This window comes from Notamacropus eugenii, chromosome 6 (assembly GCF_028372415.1).
Source record: "Notamacropus eugenii isolate mMacEug1 chromosome 6, mMacEug1.pri_v2, whole genome shotgun sequence".
Lineage (NCBI taxonomy): Eukaryota > Metazoa > Chordata > Mammalia > Diprotodontia > Macropodidae > Notamacropus > Notamacropus eugenii.
In genome coordinates this window covers 154562546-154582222 of record NC_092877.1, presented here as the reverse complement: position 1 = coordinate 154582222, position 19677 = coordinate 154562546, and the positions used below count along the sequence as shown (strand labels likewise).

The following is a 19677-nucleotide window of genomic DNA, read 5'->3' as shown; positions in this document are numbered from 1 at the left end:
GTAAGTATGTGAGAATAGATTTGAACTCAGATATCCTGACTCTAGGTCAGCACTCTATCCAGTGTGCCATGTAGCTACCAGTGAGGTATGTTATTCTTTATGTATCACTTACATATAAATGACCTTCTTCTACATTACATGTATTTTCCTATGAACAATTCATACCCAAACAAGAAAGATGACATGCCAGGAACATTTCCCACTAGGTATCTTGATTAATAAAACTAGCTTCTCCTTTCATTAGAATTTGTGGACAGAATAAGGAGATGAGCTGTAGCGAACTGAAGTGATCAGGTCTATTATGCAAAAGATACTGACATTACATTATTTCATAATTCCTGGTAATTACAATTAGAAAATTAGACATAGAACCTAAACTTTTTGAAGGAAGGGCCTGTTTTCCATTCAGACATATCTCCAGAGCCTAGAGAACTCTCTTGCAAATAGTCATCCCTTATTAAATGCTTGTCTCTTGGGTTATTGTATTACATTACCACCTAAAAGTAAATTGCTCTAAGATGTGAAGAGACAGTGCTAAATTTTATTGTCATCTGTGGCAACCAAACCTCAGAATATCAAATGTTTTATTGAGTTTGCCATTAATTAAATGGACAAATAAAGTAATTGCCTTGTGCACATAAGAAATAACACCACTTTAGCGCAGTATTGATTTCCTTTAGGTACAACCTCATATAAAAGCACTCTTGAGATTTTTTTCAGTAACAATTACCTTTAATCTCCCTTCCTGCCTCTGTCTATCTCTGTCTTGGCTTTTTCTCCTCCTCCATCTCCTCATATTATGGAGATGACTATCATGGGAAAAATAAAGAATTCGATTCTATTACATTTGACCACCTCTTTCTGCCACAATCACTGCTACATTATGCTTTTAGGAGCTTTAAAGACTACAGAAACAGATTCTAAACATAGACAGGATTCTCTCATCAAGTCTCAAAGAGAAACTCCATTCCATGTTAACAACATTGCCTATAATACAATCCATTATTATCAGAGTAGCTACTAACAGTTCTACCTCCAGATTGCAAATAATAATACTTTTATATCAAAATAAATAGCATTTTAACTTTTGGAAGTCCTAATCTTATCAGTCAAAAAAAGAATCTTATTTATAGGGAAGTGGTCAGGGTGGCTAATTAAAAAGACTCACCCACATACATATATTCATGTTTTCAAACTAGTCTTGAAATAAACTCAAAGCTAACCAAATGCAGCTCAAATGGATGGTTAGTAATGATTAGACTGCAAATATTCAGAAGTTCCCCCCATTTCATAACTGCTGAAGTTTTCACAACTACTTCAATTTGGAAACAAATAAAATAGAGAGCAAGCACATGCATTTTGGTCATCCTTTGAAACCCAGCAGGTCAGCTTCTAAAATTCTATTAAATTTTTCAGTGGCTTGCTCTGATTTTTCCTGCATCGCCCATAAGCCAAAGGGATTTAATATTTTTTTTTTTACTCAGAGTTATTGCTCTTCATGAGTTCAATATGGCTTTTGACCTACCCACCAATTATAGATGAGAATGATTTCTCAAGTCCTGGGAAACTGCACTCTAGTTACAGATTTAAGATACTATTTTTAGTGGTAGGACAACCAAATGAAAGTTTCTTATGCCATCAAGAAATGTGTGAAAGATTCAGGATGTTTCCGGGAAAAAACAGATTCTCTATTTAAATATGTAAACCAAAAATAAGTTTACAGACTCAAAAGGAAAATAGGACTGAGAGTGATTTGATCCATTTTCCTGACACCAGGCATCTAGACAGACAGATTGAAGTCCTAACTCCTAAATGAATGAGTCCTTATTTTTTTTTTAATTTTAATTTATTTATTTAACTTTTAACATTCATTTTCACAAAATTTTGGGTTCCAAATTTTCTCCCCCCCTTGTACCCTCCCCCCACCCCAAAACACCGAGCATTCCAATTGCCCCCATCACCAATCTGCTCTCTCCTCTATCATCCCTCTCTTCCCTTGTCTCCATCCTCTTCTCGGTCCTATAGGGCCAAATAACTTTCTATACCCCTTTACCTGTATTTCTTATTTCCTAGTGGCAAGAGTAGTACTCAACAGTTGTTCCTAAAACTTTGAGTTCCAACTTCTTTTCCTCCCTCCCTCCCCACCCCCTCCCTTTGGAAGGCAAGTAATTCAATATAGGCCAAATCTGTGTAGTTTTTCAAATGATTTCCATAATAGTCATGTTGTATAAGACTAACTATATTTCCCTCCATCCTATCCTGCCCCAATTACTTCTATTCTCTCTTTTGAACCTGTCCCTCCCCATGAGTGTCGACCTCAAATTGCTCCCTCCTCCCCATGCCCTCCCTTCCATCATCCCCCCCACCCTGCTTATCCCCTTACCCCCCACTTTCCTGTATTGTAAGATAGGTTTTCATACCAAAATGAGTGTGTATTTTATTCCTTCCTTTAGTGGAATGTGATGAGAGTAAACTTCATGTTTTTCTCTCACCTCCCCTCTTTATCCCTCCTCTAATAAGTCTTTTGCTTGCCTCTTTTATGAGAGATAATTTGCCCCATTCCATTTCTCCCTTTCTCCTCCCATATATTTCTCTCTCACTGCTTGATTTCATTTTTTTAAGATATGATCCAATCCTCTTCAATTCACTCTGTGCACTCTGTCTCTATGTATGTGTGCATGTGCGTGTGTGCATGTGTAATCCCACCCAGTACCCAGATACTGAATAGTTTCAAGAGTTACAAATATTGTCTTTCCATGTAAGAATGTAAACAGTTCAACTTTAGTAAGTCCCTTATGACTTCTCTTTGCTGTTTACCTTTTCATGCTTCTCTTCATTCTTGTGTTTGAAAGTCAAATTTTCTTTTCAGCTCTGGTCTTTTCATCAAGAATGCTTGAAAGTCCTCAATTTCATTGAAAGACCAATTTTTCCCCTGAAGTATTATACTCAGTTTTGCTGGGTAGGTGATTCTTGGTTTTAGTCCTAGTTCCTTTGACTTCTGGAATATCCTATTCCACGCCCTTCTATCCCTTAATGTAGAAGCTGCTAGATATTGTGTTATCCTGATTGTATTTCCATAATACTTGAATTGTTTCTTTCTAGCTGCTTGCAATATTTTCTCTTTGACCTGGGAACTCTGGAATTTGGCCACAATGTTCCTAGGAGTTTCTCTTTTTGGATCTCTTCCAGGCGATGTTCTGTGGATTCCTTGAATACTTATTTTGCCCTCTGGTTCTAGAATCTCAGGGCAGTTTTCCTTGATAATTTCATGAAAGATGATGTCTAGGCTCTCTTTTTGATCATGGCTTTCAGGGAGTCCCATAATTTTTAAATTTTCTCTCCTGGATCTATTTTCCAGGTCAGTTGTTTTTCCCATGAGATATTTCACATTATCTTCCATTCTTTCATTCTTTTGGTTTTGTTTTGTGATTTCTTGGTTTCTCCTAAAGTTATTAGCCTCCATCTGTTCCATTCTAATTTTGACAGAACTATTTTCTTCAGTGAGCTTTTGAACCTCCTTTTCCATTTGGCTAATTCTGCTTTTGAAAGCATTCTTCTCCTCATTGGCTTTTTGAACCTCTTTTGCCAGTTGAGTTAGCCTATTTTTCAGGGTGTTATTTTCTTCAGCATTTTTTTGGGTCTCCTTTAGCAGGGTGCTGATCTGCTGTTCATGCTTTGACTGCATCTCTCTCATTTCTCTTCCCAGTTTTTCCTCCACCTCTCTAACTTGATTTTCAAAATCCTTTTTGAGCTCTTCCATGGCCTGAGCCCATTGAGTGGGCTGGGATACAGAGGCCTTGACTTCTGTGTCTTTCCCTGATGGTAAGCATTGTTCTTCCTCATCAGAAAGGAAGGGAGGAAATACCTGTTCACCAAGAAAGTAACCTTCTATAGTCTTATTTTTTTCCCTTTTCTGGGCATTTTCCCAGCCAGTGACTTGACTTCTGAGTATTCTCTTCACACCCACTTCGCCTCCAGATCCACCCAGCCAGCGCTTGGGGTCTGAGATTCAAATGCTGCTTCCCAGCCTCAGGGCTTTGGGCGGGGGCAGGGCTGCTATTCAGTGTGAGATCAAGTTCAGGTGCTCAGGTGGGGGCAGGGCCACCTCACGGGCTCAGTTCCCTCAGGGAGTTTATGCAGAGACCTTCAACAATGGATCCAGGCTCCTGCCTGCTTGGGGAGCCCTGGTCTGCTCCCGCCTCCGCTGCTGCCTCCCGAGGGGGCCTGAGTTATGGGGGCACCCCACTCCCCTCTTGACCCGCCAAAGAGACCCTCTCACCATCCCCGTCACCTGTGGGTGGAGGGACCCGCGCGGCTGCTGGAGACTCCATCCCCAAAGCCCGCTCAGATCTGCTCCTCTCGGCGCTGCGCGGACAAGGCAGGGTTGTGCTCAGCTCTGGGTCTGCAGCACAACGGACCTTTTGCGAGAGGTTTTTAGGCTCTCTGGAACAGTCTGCTCCGTTGTTCTGTGGCTTCTGCTGCTTCAGAATTTGTTGGCAGTTCTTTTTTTACAGATATTATATGGGCTGTGGGTTCGGAGCTAGCGTATATGCGTCTTTCTATTCCGCTTTCTTGGCTCCACCCCCCGATGAGTCCTTATTTTAAAATTCTTGAACAAGAGAGGCTCAACCTTTTCCAGTGAGTTGTCTCATTTTAATTCAACAATTCAAGTATAATTGAATATTGATTATATGGAAGACACTCAATTAGTTGCTGGGAATAAAAAATGTAAAACAATATAGTCCCTATCTTTTATGGCACTTTGTAAATTCTTAGATACATACACATGTACATATACATACATGTTGTCTCACCTAATGGAATATAAGCTCCTTGAAGGCAGGGCCTGTTTCATTTCTCTCTGTTTATTCTCCTTAGTTCATAGCACAGTCCCTGGCATTAACAGGTGTTTGCAGTTCATTTGGGTCATGTCTGACTCTTTGTGACCCCATTTGGAATTTTCTTGGTAATGATACTGGAATGGTTTGCCATTTCTTTCTTCAGCTCATTTTACAGATAAAGAACTGAGGCAAACAGGGTTAAATGACTTCCCTAGAGTCCCACAGCTAGTAAGTGTCTGCAGCCAAACCTGAATTCAGGAAGAGAAGTATTCCCAATTCTAGACCCTATATGCTATCCAATGTGCTATCTAGCTGCCCCTTAGTAGGTTCTTTTGATTAACTGGTCTCTGTATGGCTAGAACAGTTATGAAGATGTACTTGGCACTGGGGTCCAATAGAGTACTTAGCACCCAATTTGGGACACTAACAGGGAAGCACTCAAAAGTCCCACTGATGGGGTGCTTGGGTGCATGTGCTTGAACCCCAATTCTAAAATCACATTTCTCTTTAAAAAAATCACATTTCTCTCTAGCCTCAAAACACTATCTCAGGCAGTCTCCCTCCAGTTCAAGGACAGCCTTCTCCAGCAGGAACCATTAGTTATCTCCCTTCCTGCTACAGTAGCCAGCTGTACCTATAGAATTTATCACTTAGAACCAGGTGCACACTGACTGAACTGGTTGTGCACTGGATCATAATGACATTTACTACTCACTGACCAATCATATATATGCTATACTTAGATGTATGTGTACTCCCTTTCATTTATCTTGTCTAACAGGACATTGATGAGAGAAGCCTGATTTTTTGTGGTTAGCCCTGACTATTGGTTGACTTAGTGATATTTCAGGCCTAAAACCACACTTCCATGTAGCCCAACCTTGGGCTATTTCCTGATGAATTTTGGGTAAAATAACTGTGCAGTAGATATTAAATGTGCATGTTCCTTTAAAAAGTAACCACTCCCTAATCCCACCCCAAAATACCTAATTAGCATACTCGACACATGTCTTACTATGGTATAATCTATATAAATTTTATCTATATCTCCTTTAAACTACAATTTTCCTAAGAACTCTTGCCTGCTGAAAAGTATAATAATAAACTTTTCTGTCTACTTGACTTAAGATTGCTTGAATTCAGTGAATTCTTTCCAGACTAGGTTGCTAGTGGTTCCTGCACCTTTCCTGCCTCTATGGAGGCAGAGTATTAATCTCACTATCTGGCTTTGCACACAGGATAGATAAGAAAACTGAATACAAGAAATGGAATGCTTTCACCCATATTTATTAGCATTTTCTTTGAGTTATTTTTTCCATGTTTAACAATGTAAACATTCCTTTTTTTCAAAACTGCACGCATCAGAAATGAAGCTTTAATTCCTTTTTATCTCTGCCAAATGAAACATAAAAGAAGAAAACCACAGAAAAACAAAAAAAATCAGCTTATTGAAAAAAAGCTGAGTAAACTTTCTTTAAACTTCTTAGAAAAAAATTCTAAAAATTGAAAACAAATATTCATTTTTTTAGCAAGATTCATATTTTCAGGATCTCAGATCTGCTTGGGTTTGAGGTCTTTTTTTGCCTGTGTTTATGTGTCAGAAGAAAGGAGCCCAGGTATAAGTGAACATGTTTAAGAACAGGGGCAAATGAACAGCTGAGGTCTTGGCTACAATTTTTTCTTCCTCTCTTCCTCTAACTTCTGTGATTCAACATTTATGTAACAAACAATCACGCAGAACCTTTTGTGTGAGAAGTACCATGACTGATCCAGGAGAAGAAATAAAGTTTAGATAAGTCAGTCAGTTAATAAGCATTTATTAAGTGCTGACTATTGTGCCACACATAGAGTAAAGCACTAGAGATATAAAGAAAGATAAAAAAAAAAGTTTCTGCCCTCAAAAAGCTTACATTCCAATGGAGGACAAAACACAAATCATTACATTTATAAAAGAGAGAGAGAGAGAGAGAGAGACAGAGAGAGAGAGACAGAGAGAGAGAGACAGAGAGAGAGAAGCTGGAAAGCAGTCCTGGAGGAGAAGGGACTAGCTAATAAATATGTTTCTGCCTCAATAACCTTTCAATCAAGCACATTACCTGTGCTCAAATGACTAGACAAAAATAATTCTAAAACATTATATGAAAAGATAAGTGTTTTAGGGAGTCACAAAACAAAATGCTGTGGACTTTAAAAGATCATCCACACCTCACAGATAAAAGGAAAGGGAGTATGTTCCAGTCTCAGAGAATACCAAGAGCAAAAGTCCAGAGACATATAGAGTGTGTCGGGGATAAAGAGTAGTCGTTGGAATGGAGCTACCAAGGAAATGGGTTCTCACCAATGGATCAGTAAATTAGTTTTTAAAACCCTCTAAATGCGTGATTTTAAAGGGGGAGTTATACAGGATTCCCCAGGAAAAAAAACCAACAAAAAATGTTATAATGGCAATGTTTCTAAGGCACTGTAATCATTCTCTCCTGGAAGGCCAGTTTAATTAAAGTGGAAAGAAAGTCATTATAGATCCATGTCATACACTTAAGGGCAAGCTATTATTTTCAGGAATACAAAGGGTGAAGGGTGGGGAAGGGGATAATTTCATTGTGTTTTCATACTCATTCAGGCAACCTTTAAAAATATAAACAAATTAACAAAAAAGACTCAACCAGCCTAGATGGCATTCATCATGCCTGATAATGAATCAAGGCTCTCAACACTATTTAAGACTTGAAAAACATAGGGCTGTTGTTCAGAGAGGAGAAAAAGTGTGTCATGTGCTACTGATCTCTGCTGGTGCTGTTTATTATTTCCTTTTCCTGCCCTTTCAATGACTAAGCTTCCTCCTGCCCTTTATGTACTCCACAGTTTGAAGGCAACCTTTTTATGTCATGAGAAAGCAACTTCCTTTGAGGTTCAGGAGTTAGAAGTAAGGGAATTTTTTTCTAAGAAAAATAAGTAATCCAAAGTGACAGATTTTTACAGCTGTTTGGGAAAATGACCATATTTCCCAAAATAGCACTTCTCATGAACACTTAGGCATTATATCTGACATAGGTCATCAATTCTAGACAGCTCCTGGTAGTCCTGGCCAAATCACACTTTCACATTAAAATTGGCTGAAAAGGATGGTTAGGTTGCCAGAGACTGTCTCAGAGAAAAAGGTCCCCAGGATTCATCTAAAACCAGGGAAAAATCCTTCTCCTTTTCTGTACACTTCCTTCTCTAAATATATGTTGTCCCTCAGAGACTCTTTTACCCTTCAAAGCAAGTGTTACTTGTTCATATTACTTTATCTGAACTACTTTAAAACACTGAAAGGAGGGAGTAAGCCGCTTATGGGATTTGTTCTGGACTGGAATTTCTCTTCAGATGGTCATGGACACAGATATCTAGGGGACCATGGGAATCATATTTCCTTGACTAAGGGGATCAGAGTATATTCAGCTCCCTTAGATAATACTTTGAAAGTGACTTCTGTTATTTTTTTTTGGTATAAACAATTATGATGAGTTGGAAATAGGAGAGTGGTATGTAGAAATCAAAGGGCCTCTGAGAGCCTCAAAAAGCTTCAAAGAGTTCCAAGAGCAAGGCCTAAAATATCCCAAGTCCTGAATTAAACCAGAGTTTCACCAGAATGCTCTGGAAGCCTGCAGTGCTATGAGGAAAATCTCTTTTTTTTGGATTATAAAGAGTACAATTCCCAGGTGTCTGACTCTATAGTCAATTCAAACATTTCAATTCCTTGCTTAATGTACAGAAATTTAAAGAAGAGGAGTGATGGGACTACCAAAGGACAAGAGGAAAACATCTGTCTGGTGGAGACACAGCTTGAGACACACTAGAGTCTCACTATCATGATAAATCTTCCTGACCAGCTGTCTTTTCTCCATATCAGTCTTCCAAGTTTTCTCTCTGGTGTTTACATCAATACAACAGAGGTTTCAAATAGCAATTTGCCATAGCAACAACATGGCTGCCTCATTTTTTTTCTAATTTAAGAAGAAATTTGGCAGTGTGGAAGAGTTCTTGTTGAGTTACAGACTTTTCTACAACAGAGTATATCTAGAAAAAATACATGCCATTCAAAAGCCAAAAATATAATCTTCAAAAATTGTGGTTCCTCTTTTCCAAGGGCCAGATCTCATCCTCTTGATTGCTAAAGTCAGTGGACAGAATATAAGAATCCCAAATGAGAAACTGGACAGAAAGTTCTATGGAATGAAAAGAACTAGATTTGTATAGTTTATAAATGGCTTTATATCTCAAAACTCATAATTGGATTGTTTAGCTTCCTCTGTACATTCACTATTTTTTCATATATATCAAAAAATACATGATATTAAGAATCTAAAAATATCAGCAAAACCAAGTCTTCAAGTTCTTTGAAATCTGGAGAGACTTTGTTCAAATATTCATATCCAATACTTAATGGCAACATGATCCTCAACAAGTCATTTGACCTCTTTGACCCTCAGCCGCTTCTGTACAAGGGAAAAATAAAAATATCTGCAGTCCAGACCTCACAGTATAGTTGTGAGATAAGCTGAGCTATCATGTCAAGCACGCTACCCAAATGTCAGTTCATATATTATTGTTGTTTTTGCCATTGTCATGCTCAAACAGAACTCGTATTCCCCTGCCCCAGTTGATTACTCTTCCTAACTCCCCTGTTTCTTGAATGTACCCTTGTTCCATACCTGTTACATCAGATCAGATGCCAAGTCTTGCCAAATATGTGTGTGTGTGTATGTGTGTGTGTGTGTGTGATTTCATCAGCTTAATGAATTCTTCAAAAATTTTCTCCTACTTATTCTTGCATAGGCCATTGAGAGATTAAGGAACATGCCCAGGGTCGCCCAGCTACTAAGTTTCAGAGGTATAACTCAAACCCAGGTATTTCTAATTCCAAGGCTAGCCCCCAATCACTGTCACACTGATACTCAATTCAAATATTCCTTTCAAAAAACATTTGTGCTTTAAGATATTTGTATTTCAACAGTTCAAGGATCTTTTGTCATAACAAAATTTTGTCATAACAACACAGATTGCAGCACTGTTTTTTCTTGGCCAGAAAATTGTATGGTCACAGAGTCAGTTTTGTGGGTCTATATCCAAAACTTTTCTAACTGGGTAGGACATTCCAGATTCCAGATTCCACTGAAACAGTCTTCCAGAAACCTGGCCTATCTCTAGGCCATGATAAAGCACTAGAGTTAGACTTCAGTGGAGAAAGTTTAAAATATACTTTGCAAAAGAAAATAAATTTGTTTTATTATTTTTGGTTATTATTAAAACAATCTTGGTTTGGGCAACTGGTGGCTGTTGTAAGTGTTCAGGCTATAATATCTTAAGTCCTCAAAGGTGACAGCAGCATAGTAGAATATCAAGGACTTGAGTTTTTCTGAAAATGTCACTGTTCACTTATGACTCTAACAGAATGAACCTGGTTCTACAAACCACACATGAGAATTGTCCCGATTACTTTAAAATCACACTTTCACTGCATGACTACTGGCCTGCCTTAATCAGTAAATCAGTAAATGCTGACATGAGTACATCTACCCAGTTAAGGGAACAGATGAAGGATGGAAAGTTGCTTAATGAGATCTAGTTCAACCTCATCATTTCAGCTATTAGGGAACTCATCTGTGCAGAAACTTGTCTAAGCTCACACAAGCATTTTAAGTGGCAGGACACAGAGGCTAATATTAATCCTATGATAAAAGATGCACTCACTTTTTTCCCTTCACGAAGCTAAGGAAAAGTATTCACACATATTTAAATGTGTTTGCCAGGTGGGGAAGCACAGAAGACCGTTGTTGGACAAAGATGTGTAATTTAGTAAAAATGCCTGGCATGGTAAAATAAATGTGGTTAGGAGTTAGGAGATATAGGTCTGAGTCTTAGCTCTGCGATTTACTAACATTTGTATGATACTGGGTAGGTCTGTTCACTTCTCTGGGTCTCAGCTGCCTCATCTGTAAAATGAAGGGACTGGATTTGATGACCCATAAGGCGCCCTACAGTGCTAACAGTTGGTGGGAGAGAGGTTATATCACCATAATTCACTGGAAAAGAAGTTAGTTATAAAATCTTATTCCCCTCCATTCCTAAAAGTCATTCTACTTAACCTTAAAATGTTATTTGCCAATGCCTTGAGAATTTCTATTAAAGGACCTGCTTCAAACACTTTGATATTTTCTATAAATGTACTCCTCAAGAAAACCAATCATTATACTAAGTAGTTGCTTATGATAAATAAATATTAGTGACAAAAGTACCACATGTTCCCTTTCCCATGTTTTTTTTTATTTTAATACTGTGCTGTATAAAAAAAAAACCTATTTAAATAGACTGTCGTTATTTGTTAATGTTTATGCTTAACTTTTCAAATAAAGGTTTTATTGGTTGGGGGGGTAAAAAAACAGCATAATTCAGTTGAAAATAAACAAACACACCCTTCATGACTGCATGCTCTCTCACTGTTTTATTACATGAAGGCAACCACAAGGAATCCTGCACCAAATAATACAAGGCAACAGGTACTTTGTGATTACGCAGAAAAAGCAAATATATGTCGGAGTTCTAGGTCCAAGCTCCGTAAACTTAGAGGACAGCCAAAGTTGTCACCTTGGCAAGTGGGATAACATTAGCCTAAGGACAGTACAATAGAGTATATAATTGCACAACCAAGACACAGAATATTTACTCAAAATCCAAAAATACGACCAGAGACTAAATCTCCAAACAAACCCATTTGAATATGGCATGTTTAATTTCAATTTACATTTCTGCAAGCAGCTACTTCACAAAGAAGCAGAGCTTTTCTGACACCAATAGTTTGGCAATCCACAGAGGTAAGGGCAAACCAGTTTCCATCTTGATTTAATACTGTTTTAAATTCAGCAGGGGGGGAAAAATGTTACTATGTAAACACCAGCCATTTTGATTAAACACTCGGGTTCTTACTGTGGTTGTTAAATCAGTAATGCAGCTGGATGGGAACTGGTTTACATTCTCTTAAGCCGGGCTTCAGCTCTGCTGGTGTCGCACGCTGACATCACTTTCCAGCAAGACATGGCAGCAGCCAGGTCAGAAAGACCGATTGTAAACAAGAACATCACTTCACAGTTAACACATTTCCAGAAGAGGGTCTCTCTCACAAACGAGGGTGCTTAAAATAGCCCACTCCACCCAGAAATAGCTCCCTCTTTCATTTTTTCCCAGCCTTTCAAAATTGCAGAGATGTTATTAATCAGAGAGCTTTGACTTTTCCTGCTAATCAAGTAGACTGAGGGGAAAAAAAAAGTCTGATCTTTCAATCAGGAGTTAACTAACACTACAAATAAGACACATTTCTTACCTGTAGAAATTCTCTGACATTGGAGCCCAGAACACGGAGAATGGTGTCGTAACCTGACTCTTGGCAAAACACAAAAAACATCTTCCCAAACATTTGGAGGATTTCTCCTGCATTGAGATCTATACAAAAGTTTAGGGAAAGAAGCTTGGTTATTTAAGATCTTGACGGGGGGAATTTTCATTATAAATAATTATTAGTAAAATGAACTAACATGTCTTCAATACTTCTGTAGATGACTTTAGAATAAGTCTGTCAAACAAGAAAATGAAAAGAAAGTTTGCTATACTTTTCCAAAACAATACACACGTTAGATGATTTTGTACTCATACAATACATTTCTAATTCATTTGTCCCATCAAAGTTTTCTAATGCTCATTTTGCTTTTTGCTATTTGATAAGTTATTTTAACATTGAATTTATTTCATTTAAAAGGAGTAAAATCAGAATGAGTGTTTGTTGATTGTGTGAGGGAAATACCATTTTACATGACTCGTTGACTTTCTATTTTTAAGTCTTTCTGCCATTTTGAAGTAATCTGAATAATGAAAGGGATCACTGAGTTTAAGAACACTTGGCCTTTTTGAGTAAATTTATTTGGCTTCCCAGTGAAACTGGAAAAATTACTGAGCTACCTTCGCCCTCTTCTAAGGTACAATCTGATTGTAAATCAAGCTTGTTTGGATTTCATTTCAGACCACTAGGGAGCTCTCTTTTCCTCCTGAGACATCCTTATTTTTTCTTGATCTGACTCTATTTGGTATATTTTCCCTCAGTATTAGTATCTCTTTCTCATACATCTCTTTCTATGAAGTTAGAATATAAGAAAATGATTTAGTTTTTTTTTTTAATTCTTTCATTATTGAACTTGAGTAAGAATTGAATAGTCTACATCAATCTAACTGTGGGTGTTCCCCAGGGTTCTGTTCTCCACCTTCTTCTCTTTTATCTCTATACTCTATTGGTGATCTGATTAGTTTCCAAGGGTTTAACAATCATCTATAGGCAGATTACTCCCAGATTATGCAAATATGCAGATTATATATCCAGTCCCAGTCTCTATACCATCCATTGCCTATTGGACATTTCAAACTGGATATCATTTAAACATGCTGAATGTCAGTATGTTTCCAAGCTTCTCCATTTTTGTCAAGGCACCAGTGTCTCAGGTCTGTTATCTCAGCATTTTCTTCAACTACTGATTTTCTTTCATCCCACGTATCTAATCATCTGAAAAATTCTTTTGTTTCTAGATTCACTTAAATTTAAAATTTACTTAATTTTTAATTAAATTTAAATTTTTAATTAAGTTTAAAATTTACTTAATTTTAACTAAAATTTACTTAATTAAATTTAAAATTCACTTAAAAATTAACTATATCTTACGTCTCTCTACTCACAAAGCTACATTTCTCACTTAGATTATTGCAACAGTTTCCTAATTGGAATCTTTGCTCACTAAAAGCAGCTCACTTTACACACAGACAGCAAAGTAATTTTTCTTACACGTAAATATGACCACATGTCTTTCCTACTCAACAACTCCAATGGCTTCGTCTTGCCTCTAGAATAAAATATAAACACTTCTGCTTGTCTTTTAAGGCCCCATACAATTTCATTCCATCCTACCTTTTGTCTATGTCCTTCCTTTGTTCCTATCATGTTCTACCTGTATAGTATGTGTTTTTGTTGTGTTTTTTTTTTTTTAATGTCATAACCCCCGGGGTCGATATTAAGCTTCTTGAGGACAGGGAAAGTGTCTTTTTCATCTTGTACCCCTAGTACCTAGCACAGCGTCTTGCACATAGATTCCACAATCTGATTCCTGCCCATCTTTCCAGCCCTTTTTTCGCAATAATCCCCTTCATGTACTTTAAGTTTAATTATACGTTTGTTCTTGCTATCTGCCACTTCCATTTTGTTGTGCCCTCCCTCCTAGAATGCACTTTAACTCCAGCTGTTGAAATCCCTTCCTTCTTTCAAAGCTCAGCTCAGCTGAAACCTTATCCAAGTTAAAACCTTATTCCATTATGCCTCCTCCTTAGCTGAAAGTGTTCTCTCCCTCCTGAGATTTTCCTAGAGCATTCTGTCTATGTCTTCCTTTGTGCCTATCATGCTCTACCTGGATTATACTTATTTTTTATGTCATAAACTCCAGATAGATTTGAAGCTTCTTGAGGACTGGGCAAGTATCATTTTCATCTTGTACCTCTAATGCCTAGCACATTGTCCTGCACATAAAAGACACTTCTGTCAAATTGAAATGAACTAATTCTTATTTTCCCTAGCAACCATGAGCTTATGTGCATAAAGAAGGAAATAGTGAGAACATTTTCTCCCCAAATGTCCCAGGAAGGTTAAAAAGTTAAAAAGAAATGATGTGTACTTACTGAGAACTTTGCTTGCAGCAGCAACCAGATCATACGTTTTGGAATCATCATATATTATTCTGACAAGAAACTGCCCTTCTTCATCTAACTGTGCCTCTTTTCTAGGGGAAATTAAAAAAAAAAACAAAAGGAAAAATACAGTTACAACTAACGCAGAGTTTTAAATGCTATACTGATAGAAAAAATAAGTAATAGTTCTTCAGCATCTGAAACACCCAATTTTTTTTTCAGAAAAGGTGCTGAAATCAACATTATGAAACTGAAATACTGGAGATCAAGGAGAAACTTACTCGAATTACAAAAATTAGGTTTTTGTACATAAGAAATACCTTGGTATAATTGCCCCTACAAATCCATGTCTCCTCCCATCACCATTGCAAATATTATGCCAAGGGGGTTATTGTGCTACAAAAAATGTTAAAAATATAAACATACATACCAAAAGTATTTATTGATGACAGTAACAGTGAAAACCACGGGTTTCTGAGCATGACAATTAATATTCTAATTTTAATCCACAAATCATTTTGTTTTGTTAAAACAGGATCTCAATGTAATATATTATTATGCAGAAAGGAATGAGAAATATGAGGAATACAGAGAAACATGGAAAGACATATGAATTGATGTAGAATGATGAAAGAAAAACCAGGAGGAAAATATACACAAGGTTTATGTACTCTGAGTAATTCTAATATGTAATTTTAGGCCCAAAGAGCAGATGCTGAAATATACTTCCCTCTTCCTGTCACTGAGGTAAAGAGCAATGGATACAGAAAGTGACATATGTTGTCAGACACAATCAATACATCAGATGGCCTTGCTTAACTGTTTTTCTTCCTTTCTAGGACTTCAATTTTAGATGGGGAAAGGGAGTTTATTTGGAAATGACTGTGACAAAAAAACAAAAGGCATCAACAAAATTTATTACAAAGAGGATCACTGTACAAATTTTTTTATTATAATTTTAAAAGCCAAATGTTCAAAGTCTAAATTCCTACTGTTATAAAAACAAATAAACTCTAACCTTATAAATGAAATGGTTAAAAAAAGACTTAATGGAAAGACATTCCAAATACCTTTCCAAATCAACATATGATTCTTGAATCAATGTAAGATAAACTTTTTTTTTTAAATTTTTGATAGGACTTTGATAGAATTCTGGGTAAGTCATTTAATTTGTTTGCCTCAGTTTCCTCATCTGTAAAAGGGAGATTATAATTTCACCTATCTCTCAGGGTTGTGAGGATTAAGGGAGATAATAATGTAAAGTGCTTAGGATAGTGCCTAGCAAACAGAGTATTATATAAATGTTAGCTCTTATTAAATGTCCCAGAATTCTTAAAGAGACAGTTTTCTAGAGACAGATTAAGAGGAAGAAAGGGGGGCCTCAAGGGCTGAGCTAAAAAAAATGGTTACTTCCTTTTTTTCCTGAGTTGCTAAAACCACATCTAATAAGCAAAGCATCTTTGAATTTATTACTAGTTTTGACCTCCAGCTAATTAGTTTCCAGTCAGGATCTGCATATATCTGAAAATGTTCTAGAAAATAACTAGAATAAAATAAGAACTATTGTTTCTTCTTTTAGTAAGCAAATGTACTTTTCACCACTAGAGTGCTTAAGAAAGAATATAGATTACTGTTGGAATATGTGTACATGATGTGTTACTGGTTTCTGAAGTGCTGGGTTAGTTAATAATCCTCTCTTGGTACTATTTATGGATCTGCAAAATGAAAGGATTGCATGAGATGACTGTTAAAGTTCCTTCCAGCTTTATTATATTAAGAGTCGACTTTAATTGAACATATTTAAAGATAAATTCACCATGTACTCCTGACCAGGGGAAAGTTGCAAGATACCAGCTGTGACAAAAAAAATGTAACTCATGGTGATAGATGGTGGAGATGGCTCTTAGTAGTAAGTTTGTGGAGTGCTAAGGTGTTGTTCTTATCTTTTTTTCTGAATGAGTTCACCTCTTTGCCGAGAATTCATTTCTGATGGACATCTTTGAAAAGAAATATAAAATCACTACCATTGAAAATTCAGCTATCAATGCTTTGGTAGACGGCATCCTTCAGAGCAATAACTATTCTCCTTTTTTGGTTGTTTTTTGTCCTTAGCCCTGTGCCATGTACATAGTAGATGACTTTAAAGAATGCTTTATTCTTTTCAAGGATCAAAAGTCTATTGCCTCTCCTTTTTACTTTCCTTTAATCATTTGAAAAACTCTAAATAAAAAGCCTGTAGCAAACGTGCAGAGCCAAAAATAAATTATTATTATTTTTTTGCCTTTTCCCCTACTTTATTTCATACTCCCACCACACCATCACAATAATGACTTCTTAATTTAAACTAAAAACCATTAGGGGCTCTGTAAGAGTGTGTATGTACTGGGGGGGTTGGGGGGAACCGGTGTCACAGTCCGAGGTGTTGGGGGGAGGGGAAGAGACAAGTCAGCGGATGGTCTTGACAGGGCTCTTAAAGTTGTTGGCTCCCTGAAGCTGCAGCTGATAGGCCATAGGGTGAATCTTGAAGCCACACAACATGGGACCAAATTGGTTGGCAGGCCCTTTGAGCCTGTACTCGGGATGCACTGTGAAGAACATGTGGGGAAAGCCAGTGCCAAAGTAAGTACCATCTGTGTGGTAGTGCCTGGACGACTTGGGGGTGTAAATATCCATGCCCTTGAGGCAGCACAGTTTCACCATGGCCTCCAGCTGGTATTTTTCCAACCTCTGGGAGATGCCACAATTTGTGAGGATGTAGTGGGCATGAATCAGTCTGTACAGTATCTCGGCTGTTGGCTCCATCAGGTCACTCTGGTTAGGGCTGTCCTCCAACTTCTCATCAGGTTCCAAGCTGAGGATCAAATCTGGTGCCTGCCTCTAGTGGGGCACCTGTCCATTGAGCCCTGTGAGGTTCAGCTTGTCTTGGATATAGTCTTCATCCACCTCACAGAAGATATCATTGCCTCAAAGCCCACAGAACCATGAGATCCATGATATTTCCTCTGAGCTACTCATTTTTATGTCAGCTACGGGGCAGGGGCTGGAGAGGGGGAGGGAGAAGTTGTTCCCAGGGGCAGCGGCAGCAGCACAAAGCTGCACAACCCACTGCTGCAGGAGAAGTGGTTGGGGGGAGGGGGGAAGGGAGGTGGGGAGAAGGGAAGGGGGAAGAGACAAAAACACAAATTCTTGCAGTCTCTACATCCAACAAAATATAGTTTTCATTTTGTATATTGAGTTTATGACTTTTCTGTCAGGGGATGGGCAGCATATTTTATCATGAAATCATGGTTATTCATTTCTTTGTTAAGAAAGATTAAGTCTTTCAAAACTGTTTATTATTCTATTTTGGGGGGGGGATAAGTTGTTCTCCTGGTTCTTCTCCCTTCATGGTAAATACATTGTACATGCTTGCTGAATAGGATAGTTTTGGTTATATTACTATACTGTTGCTAAGTAAGGGCAAATTAAGCTCTTCTCAAGAAAGTTCAATACCAAGATGGTCATGATTCTGGGTTAGGGAGGCAGGGCCTTTAAAACATCATTTATCCCAACAGGCTGCCAGGGCTGGGTAAAACAACTTGACTAAATTTCCTTTTTTAAAAAAAACCTACTGATTCATTTATTTTTAGTTTTCAACATTCACTTCCACAAGATTTTGAGTTCAAAGGTTTCTCCTCATCTCTTCCCTCTGCCCACCCCAAGACAGTATGCATTCTGATTATCCCTTCCCCCAATCTGCCCTCCCTTCTCTTATCCCCTTCCCTGATATTTTCTTATAGGGCAAGGTAGATTTCTATAATCTGTTGCCTATATGTCTTATTTCTCAGTTGCATATAAAAGCAATTTTTAACAGTCATTTTGAAAACTTGGAGTTCCAACTTCTCTTTCTTCCTCCCTTCCCACCTACCTCCATTGAGAAGGCAAGCAATTCTATATGGGTACACACGTGTAGTCATATAAAACACTTCTATAAATCATGTTATGAAAGCCTAAATATATTTCCCTTCATCCTATTCTGTCCTCCATTTATTCCATTTTCTCCTTTGACTTGTCCCTCCTCAAAAGGGTTTACTTTTAATTACCCTCTCCTCCTATTTGCCCCACCTTGATCATTCCTCCCACCCCCACTTAACCCCTTGCCCCCTGCTTTCCTGTAGTGTAAGACAGATTTTCATACAAATTGAATGTGCATGTTATCCCCTCCTTAAGCCAAATCCAAAGAGAATAAGAGAATAATCTTTCCCATTCACTTCCCCCCTCTTCCCCTTCATTGTAAAACACTTTTCTTGCCTTTTATGTGAGAGATAATTTATCCATTCTATTTCTCCCTTTCTTCTTCTCCTAATATATTCCTCTCTCAGCTCTTAATTTTTTTTAAGACATCATCCCTTCATATTCAACTCACACTGTGTCCTCTACGTATATAATCCCTCCAACTACCCTGATACTGAGAAAAGTCTCAAGAGTTACAAATATTATCTTTCCATGTAGGAATGTAAACAATTCAACTTTAGAAAGTCCTTTATAACTTCTCTTTCCTGTTTACCTTTTCATGCTTCTCTTGATTCTTGTATTTGAAAGTCAAATTTTCTATTCAGCTCTGGTATTTTCATCAAGAATGCTTGAAAGTCCTTTATTTCATTGAATGACCAATTTTTCTCCTGAAGGATTATACTCAGTTTTGCTGGGTAGGTGATTCTTGGTTTTAATCCTATCTCTTTTGACTTCTGGAATTATTACAAGCCCTTCAATCCCTTAATGTACAAGCTGCTAGATCTTATGTTATCCTGAGTGTGCTTCCACAATACTTGAATTATTTCTTTCTGTCTCCTTGCAATATTTTCTCCTTCACCTTGGAACTCTGGAATTTGGCTACAATATTCCTAGGAGTTTTCTTTTTAGGATCTCTTTCAGGAGGCAATCCATAAGAGTCTTCCAATTTCTATTTTACTCTTTATTTCAATGGATCTATGATGTGATCTCACTGATGTAGGTAATCTCTCCTTCCCCTCCCTATTTTGAAATGAACACATATCATGTACCAGGTAGGAAATAGAAATGTCATCTATTTGAAAAAGCA

The 19677-nt window shown here is 37.6% G+C and overlaps 1 protein-coding gene and 1 pseudogene across 1 annotated transcript in view; both read right to left on the bottom strand.

Annotated features, from left to right (window-relative positions):
- GUCY1B1 (guanylate cyclase 1 soluble subunit beta 1) overlaps positions 1 to 19677 on the bottom strand; it is a 76575-nt gene that overhangs the window by 28983 nt on the left and 27915 nt on the right. The window contains exons 3-4 of the mRNA XM_072621346.1: positions 14589 to 14689; positions 12202 to 12320 (exon numbers count right to left, since the gene is read on the bottom strand). Of these exons, the coding sequence (XP_072477447.1) occupies positions 12202 to 12320; positions 14589 to 14689 (220 nt within the window). The remainder of the gene's footprint in view (positions 1 to 12201; positions 12321 to 14588; positions 14690 to 19677) is intronic.
- Positions 16947 to 17745, bottom strand: LOC140511989 (casein kinase II subunit beta pseudogene; annotated as a pseudogene).